The following is a 20074-nucleotide window of genomic DNA, read 5'->3' on the forward strand; positions in this document are numbered from 1 at the left end:
TCCTGTGGTATTTGAAAATGATGACACACAGTCTTGTGAGTCATAGTTAAAATGCTAATCTTTTTTTTCATGGTGCTGTTTGATAAAGAAAACGGAAAACATGATGTACAGAATGATGTACAGAAAACATTTTTAAAGTGGACAGCAAGATGACATCAGTGTTACAGGCGTACAATCTTTACATTTGTGCAGAGACGTCAGAAAATGGACTTGTAATTCTGATTAGTAATAAAACAATTGGTTTGGATAGTTTACTGTGAGAACGGAGAACATCAATACCATTTTCAAATGTACAAAATCAGGTAGTAAAGGGTGCAAATGAACCACAAGCCAAAAACAAAAGCATCACAAACGATGCCAAAGTCAGTGTCGTTTAATGTCATTAAGCCCATATTATATGACACCTTGTTAGCATTCATCTTTACCATGCTAACTCTACAAAAACCTAGAATTAACCGTGAATTAAGCACTCAGACAAAGGCTGCACCATAAATACATTCCTCAGGCCATCTCCACACTTGTATTGGTTTGAAATTACTTATTTATCTCTCCATTTTGGCCTTCCATCCATGTTGATAAAAAAAAAGATCTTTTAAAAAAAGTAGATGACTTTGAAAATGCACTTTTTGAGTTGCAGTACGGACTGAAAACGGAGGCTTTTGAAAACATTGATTTGTTTTTAGACCAGTTCAGCTAAAGTGGTGGACAAAATTGTTCAGCGGCTGCTTTGGATTCCAATAGTATCTGCATGCAGACTTGAATTTGCAAGCTGAGACTGCATATTTCAGAGATGCAATATGTCCTGCCCAAAGTCCCTCTATCGGCCCTTACAATCATGGCCTCAAAATCATTCCCATCCCCCGAATTGGCTCTATCACTGTCACCACTCCACCAATAGCTGGTGTGCGGTGAGCGCATTGTCACCGTCGCATCTACCAAGTGGATGCTGCACACTGGTGGTGGTATGGAGAGACCCCTCTTATGATTGTAAAGCACTTTGGGTGTATGGCCATCAGGGGCGCAACTACACATTAACTGAGGGGTATGCGGGTTCAAATTTTGTGCAATCCCTCTTATTTTATATTAATTAATTAATAATAAATGAAGACAAATTTTCAGGTTAATCTTATAACTTTTGACATTATGTATGATTTGACAGTTTATTTTGATAAAAACAAAAGCAAATCTAAACAGTACATCTACATGAACACTTTCGGCTGTGGGACTGCATGTTATTGTGTTAAATGATTTTGAATTAAACAATAACAATATTATATTCGTTTAAAATGCAAAATAATGTTTTTTAACAAAACATATTTATTTATTTTTATTATTTGAAACTTTTAATAAGGATAATTTGAAAAAATAGTTTTGGCACAACGGCGCCCCCCCCCATGTGTGGCGCCCCTATGCGCCGCATATACTGCATACCCCCTTGTTGCGCCACTGATGGCCATGCACAATAAATGCGCTATATAAATACACATTACATTATATTACATTACATTACAAGACACAATGCACTCATTGGAGCTAGTGATGTCACTGTGAGGGGTAGGCTTAGGAGTGGGGGTTAGGTGAGCACAATAAAAAGCATTACATGCAGCCTACTTTGCAACTGCAGACCCCTCTCCTCCATTTGGACAGCATTGTTAAAGATTACTACAATCAATTCAATTCATCTTTATTTCTCTACTTTTACAACATAGATTGTGTCAACGCAGCTGAACATAGAAGTTCAGTGCCAGTTCAGTTTTCAGAGTTGAAGTTTAGTTCAGTTCAGTGTGGCTTAATTTTCACTGCTGAAAGTCCAAACACTGAAGAGCATGCGCAGCTCCACAAGTCCCAAACCAAGCAAGCCAGTGGCGAGGAACAAACTTCACCAATTGACAAAAGTGAAGGGAAAAACCTTGAGAGAAACCAGGCTCCGTTAAACACAACCATTACTTCTCCAGCCACAATTTATGTCAGTTTGTACATGCTCCAGATTGCTTTTCTTCAAAATACATGGAAGGTTTACCTAGATATGTTGTTTTGCATGTGTCCAAGTCTATATTCTCACTTGCACACTATTCCTTGACAAATTACAGAAGGAGATCAATCCCAACTCTCTTTTTAACTCATCTGGAGTCAACTCAACATGGGTCCTGTCCTGTTTTTGTGTGTTTGTGGTGCTCTTTTACACAATATTTTTTGGACATTACATGGTAGGAGGCATTAAGAAACAACAGTACCATTTCTAAGTGTATCTTAAGTCATAGGATGTAGCCTTACTAATTTAATATGCTTATTTCACGCGGCCGCCATTATAAATAACCAAATCGAGGCTGCAGTAGGAAGAGACCCGGAAGTATAGGTCCAACACTGTAAACATTGCAGTAACATGCTGTGGATAACAAACCCTTTAGCTGTTGCCGAGATTTCAAAATGCAGAAATGGTGTAAACATCACTTTAATATAATTCAGTAAGTTTAATTTAAACAATTAAAAGCAATTTAGGCATCAAACAACATCACAATCTCTGTAAGAGTAATATGCTCAAGTGTCCTCCTAGGCTTCAGCTCATGGCACCAGTTAAACACCATGGGGGACGCTTCCCTGCTTCAGCCTATGTAACCTGATAACCGATAAAACACTGCAGTCCTCTGTAGCACGCTCTTGTGTTGTCCTGGTACTGAAGTTTTAAAAAAGTCTATTTCCTGCTAACATTCAAGCGCTTCTGAGTGCGTTTATAAACAGCACTGATTTACCATAGTATTCACCAGTGCTCATCAGTTTACCGCTCTTCACCCAGTGCAAACACAGATATACAGAGACTGGAGCGCGAAGCAGCCGTGAAGATCAGTCGAGTCATCAAGCGGATCGGTGAATTGATGACCTTCTTGGCCAATCACAATCATTTCTGTTGCACACGTGAGCACAATGGCAAATCAGCGCTGTTTTAAGACAACCATCAACAGTGCCTTAAATGTTAACGGGAAATTGGCGCTTTTCTTTAAATTCAGTATCGTGACGAGTCTAATATAGTGAAAGAATCAGTTCATTAACTTAAGTTTGATAAATGGCATCTAAAACGTGTGTTTGGGAAAGAAAACGTTAGCTAACTAGTGCCATTTCCCTTAACTTAGCTGAAAATGAGATCTGATATGCCTTTTAACATTCACCATTCATTCAGAACGGACCTTCGGGTCACTCGGAAGGCGGTGAAATTATTAATTTGTGTCACTTTCTCTTCGCTGATAAGATATACAGCCAGGTACACAACGTTCCTATGTAACTCCCAACGATACTTCCGGGTTTCTTCCAACCGCAGCCTCGATTTCACTTTTAAAAATGGCCGCGTGAAATCAGTCCATTGACAAGAAAGTGCCTATTGTATATTATACATTGTGCCATTGACTTAAGGCAGTTGGGGTAGCAAATTAACCACAAAGCTGAAAACAAAAGCATCACAAATGATGTCAAAGTCAATATAACATGAGACCTTGTCAGCTTTTGATCTTTCCCCAAAGATCAATGCTTCAAAATCTTACAAAATTCTTGGTCCGACGACCCAGAATAAATTGTGAATTAAGAACCCAAAGAAACGCTTCACCAGGCTTATTTCTCTTTGGTTCTGTCCATTTTTACAGTGCAGGGAGATCATCACACTTAATCTGTTTATTTAGTGTGTATTTTTGTCCAGCTGAAACACAGCAGCATCCAATGATTGAGTCTCATTAGTCTGACGGTTGATACCAAAGTCATCTGCACTCCCTATAAAAAGGAGTTTGAGCTTTCGAAACTGACCTGGCAACAACTCAACATGGGTCCTTCTCTGGGTTTATAGCTTGTAGCAGTAGTTTAGATTGGAAAACCTTTAGAAAATGTGTCAGAAACAAGATTATTTGTCAGATTACAAGCTAGTGAAGGATGCAAATAAACTGCCAAGCCGAAAACAAACACATCACAATTATTGTCAAAGTCTGTATTTTTCCATCCAAAAATAATTGTCAATTAAGTACCCAGAGAAAGGTCACACCACTAGTCCTTCAGTAATGAGAGTGTGGGGAGATCATCAAGCTTATTCCATTGGGTTGAGGCAAATTTTGGGCATCGTTGTGAGGCTGAATATAACAGCAGCGATTAGTTGTCTCTTAGTGCTGATGTCTGATACTAAAGTCATTTGGACTGCCTACAGGTGAAGGTCAAGCTCAACTCTTTCGTAACTGACCGATAATAAGTGAACATGGTCCTGCCATGGGTTTGTGGCTCTAGTGTTGATAGCTTGTTTACAAAAGCACATTTTTGATAATGAGAAAAATATGAACATTTTAAAACAAATATTTCTGGATTCATGCTGATGTCGCTTAACCAAATTAAATTACGAGAAATTACAAATCTTTTGTCCATTGTATCAATTGTGTAATCAGGCTGTTAAAAGATTGGCTCACACAAAAACAGTAATTCTGTTAATTACCAACTCTCATGTCATTCCAATCCCCTGAGACCCTCATTCATTATCGTAACACAAATTAAGACATTTTAGATTATATCCAAGTGCTGTCTGACCCTTCATAAACAGCAACGATCCAGAGAAGTACAGAAAAGAAACAAAAAAACATTATCACAACAGACTATGTGACTTCTGTGGTTCAACTGAAATCATACAAAGTGCTAATAACTCTTTTGTGCTGCAAAAAACTGTAATGATGACTTTGTTTGCCTTTGACGTCTCTCAGATGTGTTTACGATGGGCAAGCATCATATTGCACATAATGTGGAAGACAGGTGAACCATTCATTTTTACATTTTTTTGCTGTCTATGGATTTTGATGATTTGATCTAAAATATCTTAATTTGCGTTCCAAAAAGTGATGGGTTGTTCTTGAACGATTTGTCGAATTTTTTATGTCACTAGAGAATGATGATTCCTCTCAGGGAGTGATTCGTTCATTCACGCATGTGCATATTTGTGCAGGTAGAGTAGAAGATTAGTTTATTTTTCAAGTCTTTTATTGGGTTTGAGTCTTTCGTTCCTCATGTTAAAGAAAAAAGCCAATCATATGCAGTCAGAGGTTGAAAAAGATTTGATCTGTTCATCTCTCAAGTCCTCAGTTTTAGTTGTTTGTTCATCACGTGAAAGACAGAAGCCAATGTAACGGAGGCCAGCTAGTGTGTGCTGTGCAGGTAAACCTCACTCCTCTGACCTCTAAAGGTGCTCTAGCGACAGACACTAGAGGCCATGGTCTTTAGCCTCCTTGGTAGAGCAACTGGCTTCCATGCAGAAGGACGCTGGTTCGATACCGGCTCGGAGCGGGTTGGGTGGCGTAGGACCGGTGAGATTACACCAATCATGCATTAAGAGCTGGAAAAAGATTTGATCCGTTTATTTTTTGAGTCTTCGGTTTGGACTCATCTCTTTACATGCTGTCTCGTGATGAACGAAAGACTAAAAATCCTGAATATTCAAAAGATGAACTAATCATTTGTGTTTCCGTCTCAGACTTGGTTAAGTTTATAGAACTGTTAGTGTCAGGTGAATGAACAACTTAAATTTAAAGACATGCCAGAAGAGGTGAGCAGAGCTAATCCTAGATAAAACACCAGGTAAACAATGAAGGATTATTTTCTCTTTCTTAATAGCATTGCATCGTATATTAGCATTTAAGTTATGACTAGTTTGTAGTGTGAGCAACGTTTGGGTGAGTTTTAGATGTGTTTGAAAGCATCTCTTAACATTAAGTTATTTTGGCACATTGAACGAAAAGACTCGAACGAAAAAAGCTTCGCTCATCTCCATAAATGAGACTCAAAGGTCTTGAGTCAGTAAAATGATCCAAACTTCCCATCACTAGTTCTAAGGCTGAATAAAGGTCTCAGAAGATTGGAACACCAATAGATGACTAATTAATATTCCAAAGATTCCAGATTCCAAGGACAACGTCATTTAAGACCACAAAAGCTGCTTGATTAGTCCCTCAGTAATCCCAGTTTCTTCAAGGCTTCCCTTCGATTCTCACCATTTTTACCATTTGGGGAAATCATAACGCTTATTCCGTTGTGGCGAGGCAACTTTTGGGGCTCATTGCTGTGCTGGACTGCAGCTCCGTGAAGCAATTTGTGTGACTCTTCAGCCAAATGGCTGATACTAAACTCCTTTGCACTCCCTAAAGAAGAAGGTCCAGCTCGACTTCTTCGTAACTGGCCTGGTGACAACTCAACATTGGTCCTTTCTGGATTTGATGTCTGTGGAGGAATCACAGCACGATCCAAGGATGCCGATTTGATCTGGAAGGACTTTACTGCTTGCTTTTTGAAAGAACCTTCCCTGCTTTTTACCTCTTGGTGCTTTATAGCTTCTGTAGGTTGATGCACGTCCACTGGACTTTCAGAAAGTCTGGATGGTTCTTGAACAGTTTCTAAAGGTGCTATCGAGTGACCGGGTGACTGTGGATGAGATTTAGCTTTGAATGTTGGTGAATGAGAGGGAGAGATGCCAATGGGACCTGTCTCAACCTCTTCATTCTTCAGCAGGCCTAGTTTCATCAAAGCCTCCATTCGGATTTTCTGCGGATCCATCTGACTGCGTTCGTTTTGCGGTAGTAATGAATGGGTCGTCCCGGTGTCTTTGTGACTTTTGAGGATGATATTGGATGGGAGTTTCTTGGGTTTGGGTGCTACCGCAGGCGGGCTTTTAGAGTCGTTGTAGTCTTTTGGTAAAGCAGGAATGTGTTCAGATGATGGTGAAGGCGTCATCGGTTTGTCTACAGAAGAATGCTGTGCAACCATTATCGGTGCCAAGTGTGGTGCCTTCTTAATGGAGGCCTTCTTGCGTAGATTTTCAATCTCATTGTGGGATAATAAGACTTTTGATGTTTCTGGGTCAACAGTTTGTGATTTGGTCACCTCTGTTGGCTTGATAGATCCAGCAGAAGTATGTGGCTCCACATTGGGGAGTTCGGGAATCCATTCTGGGGGTTCATCGTAAATGGGTGGTGGCGGGCAATAAGCAAGGTTTACATTCTCCGGTGGTTTGTCCATGAAATCTGAAGGTGGAGGAATGAATTCCAGTGGCACCTCTGAGGACACCTTTTGCACCTTTACCTGGGATTTGACATTTAAACTCTCTGAAGCACCAACTTTGGCTTTGGTTTCATTACACAAACCTGTTTTAACTGGAGGCTCAGGTATGAAAGAAGGTGGCAAGTCCACCACATCACTTAACAGTCCAACGCTTGGTACTACTTTTGAAGGAGCATCTTCTGAAACTATCCGTCCATGTTGTTGATGGTCGGGGCTTGATCTGAACCCATCAGGTGCATCAATAAATCCCACAGGTGCTTCTACTGGAGCCTTTACCACAGGTGCTTCTACTGGAGCCTTTACCACAGGTGCTTCTACTGGAGCCTTTACCACAGGTTTGATTATCTTGTCATTTCCACTGGCAAGGAGCAATGGGGTTGGCACAAGGTACTTCTGAGGAGGTTTACCATCTTTTCCAATCACTTTGACTTGACCTTCGAGGGTAGAGAACTCTGAAAGAGAACATTTATAGGCTATTATTGAAACATCCCAAGCTATCTCTCTATGTATTTCAGTACATCTGTAGATCAGTGGTTGCCAATCTTTTTGAATTCACATCCCACTAAGGGAAGTTTTTAAACTAAATTCGAGAGGAGCACATGATATGATTGAATGCGGCTTGTCTCTCATCCATAATCAGTAATACACTAATCAGATTGATCCAAGCCTACAATAAATAGACAGATTTCACCCTAATGCCCTATCTTCGTTTTGTAAGAATCCCCCCTTCCACCCCATCTCCTCCTTTTCTTTCTTTACTAGGGGAAGCTCTCAAGATCTACCTGATCTTGGACCCCCTTACATGCACTGGATTCCTGTGCTCAATTATCTCTGAGGTCAGGGTTCTCTCTCAGGACAGCATGCCAAACCTGCTAATAGCGTCAAGCAATATCCAAGTGTGAACTCTTGAATGAACTCACTATTTTTGATCAACTTTTTCGGTGGGTTTTTATCTTACTCTAACACAAACTAATAGGTCACAATTACTAACTATTTACCACAATTACTAATTAGCAGTAAACAGTGAACGCATAGCAACAATTTATTATTAATTTCTTCCATCCACTTATTTTTATGAGCGTTATAGAGTTTCTCACGAACAAATGCATAATGGAAACGCCAAGATGTGCATGAGTTTTAAAGTCTTGCATAAAAACCTTATGCACACAAATGAGTTGGTTAACCTTTTTATCCGATAATATTAAAAACACATAAACTACAAGGTAGTAAGTTCAGTATTATTGTTATTATATTATTATTTCTTCAGAACTATCTTGAGCATCTGTGATCTCAAAGAGTGTCTCATGCCTCTAAAAGCCACCGAGTATTCATTGCATTTCATCTTCTAAGGTGCAACTTATTTATTATAGAAGAAAAAGCCCACAGTGGCTTCTCCTACAGCCAAACCTCTGATATTTAGAGCCAGTTTATCAGAAAGGTATGGTTTTGTTCTCGTTGACTCATTGGATGGCAATGATTTTAGTTTTGCACACGTTTAATTTGAATCTTTGGATGGAAACAAGGCTATTTTTACATATATTAACAATGTTATTGATAACAGATGGGGGCACGCAGGTTGAAAACCACTGCCGTAGATGTTTCTGGTGTTGGTGTTTACCCTGAGATTTGTTCTGACTGATGGAGGTCGGATGAGCAATGTTTTCTTTCAGGCCATTGGATGGACAATCAGGCTCATCGTTTGACAAACCGCTGTCATATTCTGCCTCCAAAGACTCAATGGTCTCCTCCAGAAACATCAAGCAGGCTTTCTCCTCCGCGGAAAGGTGCTCCAGACTGCCATCACTCTATCGCATAAAGAAATCAATACTTTTTTTAAACCAGGACACATTCAATTATATATGTTTAACAAACATTATATTGAATACATTTAAACTGAAACTAAAATTAAATGTTAAAAAAATGCTCTGCTTTTGCACTTTTAATAAAAAAAATCTTGAAAAATAAATTTTGATTTGTGCTTAACAATATCTTTCAATATTACAACTGTTAATAAGAAATATTTCTTTAGCATAAAATTGACAGTTTTAGACTTATTTCATGTGACACTGAAGACTGATCTAATGCTGTGTTCACACCAGATGCGGCATGCACGAATAAATTGCGTTATACATGCGTAAATAGATGCATGGACATTTTGAGTTTACTTGCTTAATTTATGTCTCAAATTCACTACACAATAGATGTGGATTCACGTCATGGGAAGAGCTTTTGTCTGCCCCGTGACTCTAGTTTCGTTGCAAAATGTCTAACAAGGTTTTTATTGAGATAGTAGCTTTGCTTTATGTGCTTTAGGAAGGCTGAAAAACAGCATAGATTTGTTTGGCGCCATGTCTGAGTGCACTAGATCCTTTCAGAGGTGCACCCAGCTCTGTGAGTTCATTAACTACTCCAGAATGTACACCTGATGATGGAAGCTTTCAGCGGTGCTTCAGACTGAGCTGAGCCAAATTTGACGAGCTTTTGTCCGGTAGCGGCAGGAGGATTTCCCCTTGGGACACCAACAAAAGGCGCTATGTCATAATCCCGCCCATACAAGAGCAAGCTCCTAATTGGTAACGCTGAAAGTCTGCTGAAGTTTAGATTTTCCAACTTGCGTGATTCGCGCATTTAGTGTGTCAAATGTGCAAAAAGATCAATTTGCAGCACTTCATTTGCGCAAATTGTACCGAAGGATGTCTATTCGCGCCTTTGCATTGACTTAACATGTAAACCACTAGCACATGACACTTCATCCGCATCTGGTGTAAACGCACCATAAGGGTGCTGAACATTTAGCTTTAAAACATTTTAACATTTAAAACATTTTGAAATATATTAAAATAAAAAAGAAAGAATAAAGGCAGCGTGAGCAGAAAAAGCATGTTTTACTTTTAAAGGCATAGTTTGAGCAAAACTGAAAATTCTGTCATCATTTACTCAACTTTCATTTGTCACAATCCTGTTTTCTGTTGAACAAAAAAAGAAGTTGTATTGAAAAATGGAAGTCAATGGTGTCATGTTTCAAAACATCCTGTTTTGTGTTCAACTGAAAAAAAGGAAACTCGTAAATGTTTAGAACCACTTGAAAGTTAGTAAATGATGAGTAAATCTTAATTTTTAGATGAACTATCGCTTTAACCCCTTTAGACCCTGCGTCCATTACAATGGACATCACATGACATCCCATTTTTCTGAAATTTGGAACATAATTCAGGTCTGAAGGGGTTAAGAAGACGAGTTCCTTATCAAAGTTAAATGCTGTTTAAAGCAATGGCTTACTCTCCTTTAACAATTGCATGATGTTAAAACATTCCATTTATATTTCCAGCGCTGTAAAAATGCTGGGTTCCACACAGTCGATTTGCGTTAGGACACTATGAAGGGTTTAACTTATTAGTTTTGTACATAAAACTATTTCAATCAATAGTTGTTGTTTATCTTTTTATTAGGTAACTGTTCGGTAACACTGTAGAATAATGTACCATTAGTTAATGTTAGTAATGTAGTCACTTACATTCATTCAATCATTTGCCTTTGGCTAAGTCCCTTATTTATCAGGGTTCACCAGAGTGGAATGAACCACCAACTATTCTAACATTTATTTTAGGCAGCCAATGCCCTTCCAGACACAACCCAATACTGGGAAACACCCATTCACTCTCAAATACACACACACTCATACACTACGGCTAATTTACTTTATTCAATTTACCTATAGAGCATGTCTTTGGACTGTGGGGGAAACCAGTCCACCTGGAGGAAACCTACGTCAACACAGGGAGAACATGCACACAGAAATGCCAACTGGCTCAGCCAGGACTCAAACCAGTGACCTTCTTAGTGTAATGCGACAGTGCTAACCACTGAGACACCTTGCCGCCTGTTTACTAACATGAACAAACTATTAGTATTACATTTATTACTGTATTTATTCATGCTTGTTAACATTAGTTAAAGTCATTAAAGTTAACTAATGTTAGTTCATATTAACTCACAGTATATTAACTAATGTTAACAAGCACAGCTGTGAATTTAAATAATGCATTAGTTAAAGTTGAACTTTAATTAAAAAATGCTTTATTAAATGATTAATTACTAGTTAAAGTTAGTAAATACATTTACTAAAGGACCTTTATTTTAAAGTGTTACCCACTGTTCTTGCATGGAAAAAGAAATTCTTTATGCTCCATGGAGAAAATAACCACAACAGCAGGTCTGGAGTTACATGATGATGAATCAGTGTTTGTTGCGGGTGTAAGGTGTTCTTGGAAATGAACGAATGGCGTCAGACTCACAAATCCAGAGGTGATGCTATGCACACTATCACAGCTTCCGGCACTGTCCATTCCAGACACAGATTCAATGGAAATGCCCCCTGGCCAGGTGTCACTTTTGGGCATCGCACATTTGAAGAGTCAATTGCTGACGAGGGTCTTCAAAAAAGCTTTGTTTAACGATGGAACCAATCTGTCAAAAAAAAAAAAATTAAAACATGTATGTGTATGTATATATATATATATATATATATATATATATATATATATATATATATATATATATATATATATATATATATATGTGTGTGTGTGTGTGTGTGTGTATACATATATATATATATATATATATATATATATATATGTGTGTGTGTGCGTGTGTGTGTGTGTGTGTGCGTGTTTATATATATATATATATATATATATATATATATATATATATATATATATATATATGTGTGTGTATGTGTGTGTGTGTGTGTATATACATCTATATATATATATATATATATATATATATATATATATATGTGTGTGTGTGTGTGTGTGTGTGTATATATGTATGTATATATATATCATTATGCTTATCAAACTGTCACAGAGCATCAAAAGGAATTATTTTACAAAAGAATTAATACTGTCAAACAATTAATCACTTTTAATCACATCCAAAATAAAAGTTTGTATAGTTTAAGTTAAAAGCTTTACTAATCCCCTTGGGGCAATTCATTTTGACATGGTGGTGCTTCATATAAAACAAGAATCATTCACTTAACACAATAACCATCAACACTTAACATCAAGTACACAAACAAAAACATACATGTGTACTGTGTCTATTTATGTATATACACTCACTGGCCACTTTATTAGGTACTGTCCAACTGCTTGTTAAAGCTAATTTCGAATCAGCCAATCACATGGCAGTAACTCAATGCATTTTGGCATATAGTCATAGTCAAGACGATCTGCTGCAGATCAAATAATCACACTATAAAGATTTCTTAAGGATGCAGTAATGATGCTGAAAATTCAGCTTTCAATCACAGAAAATAATTGTAAATAGAAAACAGTCATTTCAAATTCATTGTAATACTTGAGTTAGGATACTGTAATACTTTTACCATTTTTGATCAAATAAATGGAGCCTTAACGGGTTAGTTCACCCAAAAATGATCATTTCCTCATCTTGTCAGCACCGATGGCTTGTGGCAGTATGTAAGAATGCTAATCACACAGTGACATGGTATATTACATAAGCTCAATGGTATTTCCTATCTGATAGCATCACCTTGTCGCCACAGCTCTTCTCTGTCCATCTTTATCTAAATCATCTTGCTAAAAAAGGACATATCAGTGACGTCCAGATAATATCCATCATAAATAGTCAAGATTTCAGAGCAGATTAAAGTGATAGTTCACCAAAAACTGAAAATTCAGCTGGAATTGCTCTAGTAGACACGAGACAACAAGCCATCAAACTGTGACCGTCTCGGAAGAACCAAAGCACCAGTCTATTCTCACAAGCTGCGTCAGGTGTGTACGCTCCATCACAGGGTGCCAAGGAGAACCTGTCCGTGCAATCATTTAGGATTATTAAATATTGTGAGACGAACTTAAATATTAAACAAGTCACAAAATCCTACATGATCAATCAAAACAACTCTTCAACGACATCTCTTCTTTGATTGGTGTTTACTGACGCAGGCGGGACTGACCTGTCAATCATTCAAGATCCAACAATAGCAACCCCCTAATGATTTCAGATGTGTCGAATTTATAATGTCTATGATTGTCACGATCACCACCGATCTAGGCTTTGCAGATGGCTGGAAAACATGCATTATCACCCGGACTACATTTCTGCCACTATATGAACTACAAAGTCCTAAAAGTCATTGCTCCAATCCAGTCATCCGGACACTGACATACACACACAGCTGGTAACTCATCATGGACTGATTATCTGGACTATATATTCACCTCTCAAACACACACACACACACACACATGGCTGAGTCTTGTTTTCTGTGAGCATTTCAAAGTGGTATTTCCCGTTTTCTGTTATAGATTACTTCACTGTAAAATACAGACTTAACCTTGGCTGCGCTTCCAACCACTGCACATCAACTAGGACTACATGCTGAGCTGTATAAAGCAAACCGTCACATAAATGTACAGGTAATGATGATTAGAGTTATAACCAGTTTGCGGGTGACTCACGACGCACATTTCCATTGATTCACAAACTATGCGTGCTCCCTTTGTGTGAACTCAGCATTAAGGGTGTCACGATCCTCCAAATCCTCGATTCGATTACATTTTCGATTCTAAAGGCACGATTCGATTCAATTTTCGATTATGAATAATTAATTAATTAATTAATGACCAATTAAGTATTTGTAGCCTACCGTTTAAACTACCTGACCTGCATGGTCTTTGTTTTACCCATAAACAAATCATGAATAGGCAGTGATCTGTGTCGTTATAATGGCGTCGGTAAAAAAGACGCACAACCAACAGGAACCAGCCAACAGTATCTGAGGTGTTCGCTAAAATGACTAAGTACAAGTGAGTGAAAGATTGAAGCAGTCCTCTGACTGCCTGGACCTGCTGTCTCAAGCTCATATGGCTGTGTGCGTCTGTGTCTGTGTGGTCACGTGATGTTTCAGAGGTAGAGAGGAAGGAGGGCTGCTCAGAAATGCTACACGCCACTGTGGATGTCAAATCGTTGTCGTTCTAAAATGCCATTTAAAAACAAACACAGTGTAAACAGGGCCTGAGTGTGTACTTTTCGCGAGCGGATTTGCAACGGGGGCGGGCGGAGGATCGCGATGCCGGTGTTGTCTATCGGACGAACCGTACGTAATACGTACATAGCAGAGCTTGCAAAACTGTGTTTTTTTGTCGACAACACGAACGTTGTCAACATAACTCACTGTAAATCCAAAATGCGAGAGGGTTTAAGTTCTGTCGACGGGTCTCCTGCGTCTGCAGTTTAACAAGCACTTCAACAAGCCTGTTTTTTTCCCGCTTGGCAAGCCAAGCTGATGTGACATGGGGGCGTGGCAGCATCGACGATTCTATTTTTTGATTCGATAATCGAAGTTGAGCATAAATTTCGATCGATTTCGATTAAAAATCGAAATCGTGACACCCCTACTCAGCATATATATAAATATCAGCATAGTTGTCCAAATGAGTGTTTTATAAAAGACGCGCGCCCATACAGGAGGATCTAGCGAGACGCGGTGGTGTTTTAGTGAACAGCTGCTCACTACTGACAGTGAACTCCAATAATATCCTAAAAACCCAACCACCTTCAGATCGATGTGTTTCACAGACTTTGATTGTTTTTACTGTATTTTACTTTTTGTTTATCTTTAATGGATATAGATCAATACATGAATAGTAGTCAGTCCAATTTAAAGCAGCTGTCATCTCCTGTTGTCGTACTGGTTCATTTACAAAAAAAAAAAAGAGGCCCAAATACTCTGAAGTTGTAAAGAATACCTGAAGAATTCAGCAGCTTTGAATCTGTGTATCTTTTAAAAAATAAATAAAATGTATATTATTATATATTCTAGATTTAATTTTATATATATATATATATATATATATATATATATATATATATATATATATATATATATATATATATATATATATATATATATATATATATGTGTGTGTGTGTGTGTGTGTGTGTGTGTGTTTATATAAAATGCTGTAAAAAAATAAGATAAGCAAATGAATTTTAAGAATATGCATTTTCTCTAGACCATTGATTCTCTAACTTTTTTTTAAGTACCACCTCAGAAAATAAATGTCTCTCCAAGTACCACCATAATGAGCAGTATTGAAATACAGTAGTGTAATAAGCTAATTAGAGCAGCTACAGCTCTGCAGTTTTAGAACGTGGCAGATTTTTAAATTATTATTAAGAATATTTATTATTGTCAGCCATTTTAAACATTGTAATTAGTCTGAACGTTAACACTGTACTGTGCTTATATGCAGGGCCAGACGGAATCTTCAGAAGTTTTTTGCTATTTCTGTGGAGAATTTTGGTAAAAATCTGCAAATTTCTGCAGAATTACTTTGGGAGTATCATAACTAAAACCTTAATATATGAAATAATAAGTGATACCTTTTTAACTTTTATTTAATGTATGAATGCAAATCCATTTGGTAAACAAACCAAGTCTCTCATATAATATCTCTACTCAAAGACAGAAAAACATTACTTTACAAACTGTGTTGTACATAAATCAGATGAACATTTTCATATTAGTCAATAATATTGCTGTAATTAATTAAAAAACTGAATACATTTAAATTTAAACACATTTACTCAAGTAAATAAACAAAATTAGTGATGGGCTAAAAATCTGCAGAAATCTGTGGAATTTTGCGTGCGCAGATTCCGTGTGGGCCTACTTATATGTAAAAAAAGAAACAAATAAAAAACTAAAAACGTCAACATTTAAATTAAAAATTGCTTTTAAAAGTTAAAAGTGGTAGGTTAATGTTCTTAAAAAGTAAAAAAAAAAAAAAAACAGTGATGTACTTAAATGTAAAGTGTTAACATATAGTAGTCAATTCATCAACACTGGAAATGTTGCCTGGACCTCAGAAATATAGGCTATATGTTATATAATAAATAATATTATATGTCATATTCATATATAAATAATTGTTGATAAATTTTGAAATATATGTAGCATGTACATATGACACATTTGATATCTCTGCGTACCACTAGAAGAAAGCCCACGTAACACAGTTTGAGAACCACTGCTCTAGACAATCAGTTTAAGAAAAAATGTCAGATGTGGGCCTTAAAAAAATCTTCGGAGAAGGAGGTGAGCCCCGAAGTGAAAAAAGGTTTATAACCCCTGGCTTCAGTTTGTACCTGTTGACTGCTGTCTGCCAGACCATTCTCTGTTAAATAAAGCTGCACGTGGGTTCTTAACTCCGTTGTCAGAACCACTTTTTAACAATGATTATAAGGTAATCGTTGATTTAATGATTACAGAGTATGTTAAGCTTTCAGGAGTCCAAAAGCGTTGACTCTGAACAACCATAAGGCAGTTATTATGACCTCATAATTGAAGTTATGAAAGCAAAAAAATCGTCATCATAAAGGTGTGTTTATTCATTTATATGATGCATTAATATCATCTGAGCAATTTTCAGTGTGAAAATCAGCATGTGATCTCAAATATACAAAAAGTTAGATCGAGTGAGTTACACTAATTCATTTTCCTTCGGCTTAGTCCCTTATATATCAGGGGTTGCCACAACGGAATGAACCGCCAACTATTCCAGCATATGTTTTATGCATAGGATGCCCTTCCCAGCACTGGGAAACACCCATGCATTTACACATTCACAAACACACACTCATATACTACGGACAATTTTGCTTACCCAATTCACCTATAGTTTATGTGTTTGGACTGTGAGGGAAACCGGAGCACCTGGAGGAAACCAACGCCACACCGAGCCGGGACTTGTTTAATTTTTGTTAAGGGAAAAACAATTCCAAAACTATTGAGATTTCATCTGTCAACATGTCACACCTTTAGTCTCGCCCTTCAATGTTTGTTCATAAAGCCATTTTACTGGGATATACAGTACATGACAATAGGGAAGAGAACAGTTTTGCAACTTCCATGCTTGCAGCATTATGTTATTGATATTTGAGGATGTGGGCTTGTTATTCAACTGAAGCACGCCTGCATAATTTCACTACATCCTGCAAGAAGACTTTATGCCACAATAATAATGATTTCAAGTATTCACAAACAATTATTTATTTGTTTAACATTTAACAGTGTGTGATCTAATGGTTAGATGCATTACAAAAATGACAACATAATTATTTATTTATTTTTAATTTGACAAAGTAACGTCATCCGTAAAGAATAAAAACCAATTACGCTTTACTCAAACATAATTGTACATGTCATTCATTCAGTTTCCTTCTGCTTAGTCCCTTTATTCATCAGGGGTGGCCACAGCGGAATGAACCATTAACTTATCCAGCATATGTTTTACACAGCGGATGCCCTTCCAGCTGCGACCCAGTACTGGGAAACACCCATAGACACTCAAACACTACGGCTAATTTAGTTTGTTCAATTTATCTATAGCGCATGTGTTTGGACTGTGAGGGAACATGAGGAAGTACATGCATACTCCACACAGAAATGACAACTGGTACAGCCAGAACTCGAAGCAGCAACCTTCTTGAGGCATGGGAGTGTGTTAACCACTGAGCCACCGTGTACCCTGTATATAACATATTTCATGAATGAATTTTTTTAATTAATATTATTATTTATTTTTCAGTGCTAAGTTGCGGCTGGATGGGCATATGCCAGAGATTTTGGCTCATTCCATTCTGGCAACCCCTGATAAATCAGGGACTAAACTAAAGCATAGTGAGTGAGTAAGAAATTATTATTTACTACATTTTTTATTTAGTAAAAAATTGTTTTATGATTTTAGTTAACTTTAATAATCACAATATGACAAATGCGTTTTCAATTTCCCATTATCATTGATTCATTCATTCATTTTTTTTTCGGCTTAGTCCCTTTATTAATACGGGGTCGCCACAGCGGAATGAACCGCCAAGGCTCAAATCAACGACCTTCTTGCTCTGAGGCCACAGTGCTACCCACTACACCACCATTACGCCCAATTTGTATCAAATACATATATATTTTATATCTAAATATCAATAAACATTTTGTCAAATGCATATATATATATATATATTTATATATATATATATATATATATATATATATATATATATATATATATATATATATATATATATATATATATATGTGTGTGTAAAATAAATATAAACAGTACATAATTGTATTTTTAAAAAATTGGATGCCAATAATCACGATTAACTTTTGGCCAGCACTAATATTATTTATTATTAGATGAACTATTTTTACAATTTTTTGTTATATAATTTGTTGATGATGCGTTCAACGCGTATCCACCCTGTTATGTGAAAGAAAATATTCATGTTTGACACACCTTTCAGAAGAGTCAATTAAAAGAAAAGCATGCTAAATGAAATAACTCCAAGCCAACGCCCAGAGAACACAATGTGCCCTGCCTGCAGACGGACAGTCACTAATAAGAAACTACATCTGATTTCAGAAAGTGCTTACGGTGTTTAGACTGAAGCGTACTCAGAAACTCAGAGTTCTCAAATGATGTTTAACAGATTGAGGAATTTTTTACAGTATTTCCTATAATATTTTTTCTTCTGAAAAAAGTCTTATTTGTTTTATTTCGGCAAGAATAAAAGCAGTTTATAATTGTTTTAAATCACTTTAAGGTCAATATTATTAGCCCTCTTAAACAATATGTTTTCGATTGTCTACAGAACAAACCATAATTAAACAATAACTTGCCTAATTACCCTAACCTGCCTAATTAACCTGGTTAAGCCTTTAAATGTCACTTTAAGCTGAATACTAGTGAAAAATATCTAGTCAAATATTATTTACTGTCATCATGGCAAAGAGAAAAGAAATCGGTTATTAGAAATAGGTTATTAAAACTGTTATGTTTAGAAATGTGTTGAAAAAATATTATCATGCCACACTACTGAACTTCAGTTTTTTCCAGAAGGTAAACAGCAATTATGATAATGTATTTTTAGATTTTTTTTGGACAAATAATTTGGTGATGCTGTATGTTTCCTTTGCGATTAGTGATATTCAAAAAATTAGTGTGATTGGCTCAGCCATAATTAAAATATTTTTAAAATTTCGCTTAAGTAACTGTGGCGAGAGGGCATGGCCGAGAGCCGTGGGAACGGAATGAGCCACGGAAGGAGCTCTGGACTATTGACCTTATTCTCCGCAGACGAGCGGGCGCTGCCATTTGAATCTTTTTGGCACGAGACTTCCAGTCTCAATCACTTCCATTCATTTTTAGACATTAAAAACTGCTCGTTTCGCTGTTTGATGTTGCAAACTGATATTTCCTTGTTATATTATTCTACTTGGTCTGTATAGTCATGCAAACATTTGTTTGTAGAGCAAGTAGTTTGACCGTTTTTTGCCGTTTATTATTCCTTGTCATTTCTCCCATAGGCGACTGAAACGGAAGTTCTAAGACAATCGCGAAAACAGGCGCACTTCCGCATTTTAGAATAAGGTCAATAAGAGGAGGAACGAGGGCAGAGGAAGCCTCAGCAACTGCATCGGTTCTCTGCCTCCTTCTTCTCGGCGGCCTAAGGGCCGTAAACTTCATTACAGTAACATTCATTTATTTTCCTTCAGCTTAATCCCTAATTATCAAGGGTCTCCACAGTGGAATGAACCGGCAACTATTCCAGCATATGATTTACGCAGCGGATGCATTTCCAGCCGCAACCCAGTACTGAGAAAGCGCAAACACTCTCATATTAACACACATACACTACGGCAATTCGTAACTTTTTGATTTAGTGGGTAATTCGTACGAATTTGTAATCTAATTCGTACAATTTAGTACGATTTGCTCATCCCCCAATGACGGTTGGGTCCAGGGGTGGGGTTAGGTGCCACGCCTCCTTTTTAAAATCGTACAACTTTGTATGACTGAACTCGTACGAATTTGTACGAATTAGCCACTAAACTGGCAAAACGTAAAATACTTACATTTCAGCGTGAGATCAGGCTTGTATAGCGCATGTGTTTGGACTGGGG

The 20074-nt window shown here is 37.2% G+C and overlaps 1 protein-coding gene across 1 annotated transcript in view; it reads right to left on the reverse strand.

The window, feature by feature from the left end:
- Positions 1–357: 357 nt before the first annotated feature.
- Positions 358–20074, reverse strand: part of LOC101883471 (specifically androgen-regulated gene protein) — a 29333-nt gene continuing 9616 nt past the window's right edge. The window contains exons 2-4 of the mRNA XM_087307764.1: positions 11361–11532; positions 8684–8870; positions 358–7517 (exon numbers count right to left, since the gene is read on the reverse strand). Of these exons, the coding sequence (XP_087163890.1) occupies positions 5953–7517; positions 8684–8870; positions 11361–11465 (1857 nt within the window). The 5' untranslated portion in view covers positions 11466–11532 and the 3' untranslated portion in view covers positions 358–5952. The remainder of the gene's footprint in view (positions 7518–8683; positions 8871–11360; positions 11533–20074) is intronic.

This window comes from Danio rerio, chromosome 23, assembly GCF_052040795.2.
Source record: "Danio rerio strain M-AB ecotype USA chromosome 23, GRCz13ab, whole genome shotgun sequence".
In the NCBI taxonomy this organism is placed as follows: Eukaryota; Metazoa; Chordata; class Actinopteri; order Cypriniformes; family Danionidae; genus Danio; species Danio rerio.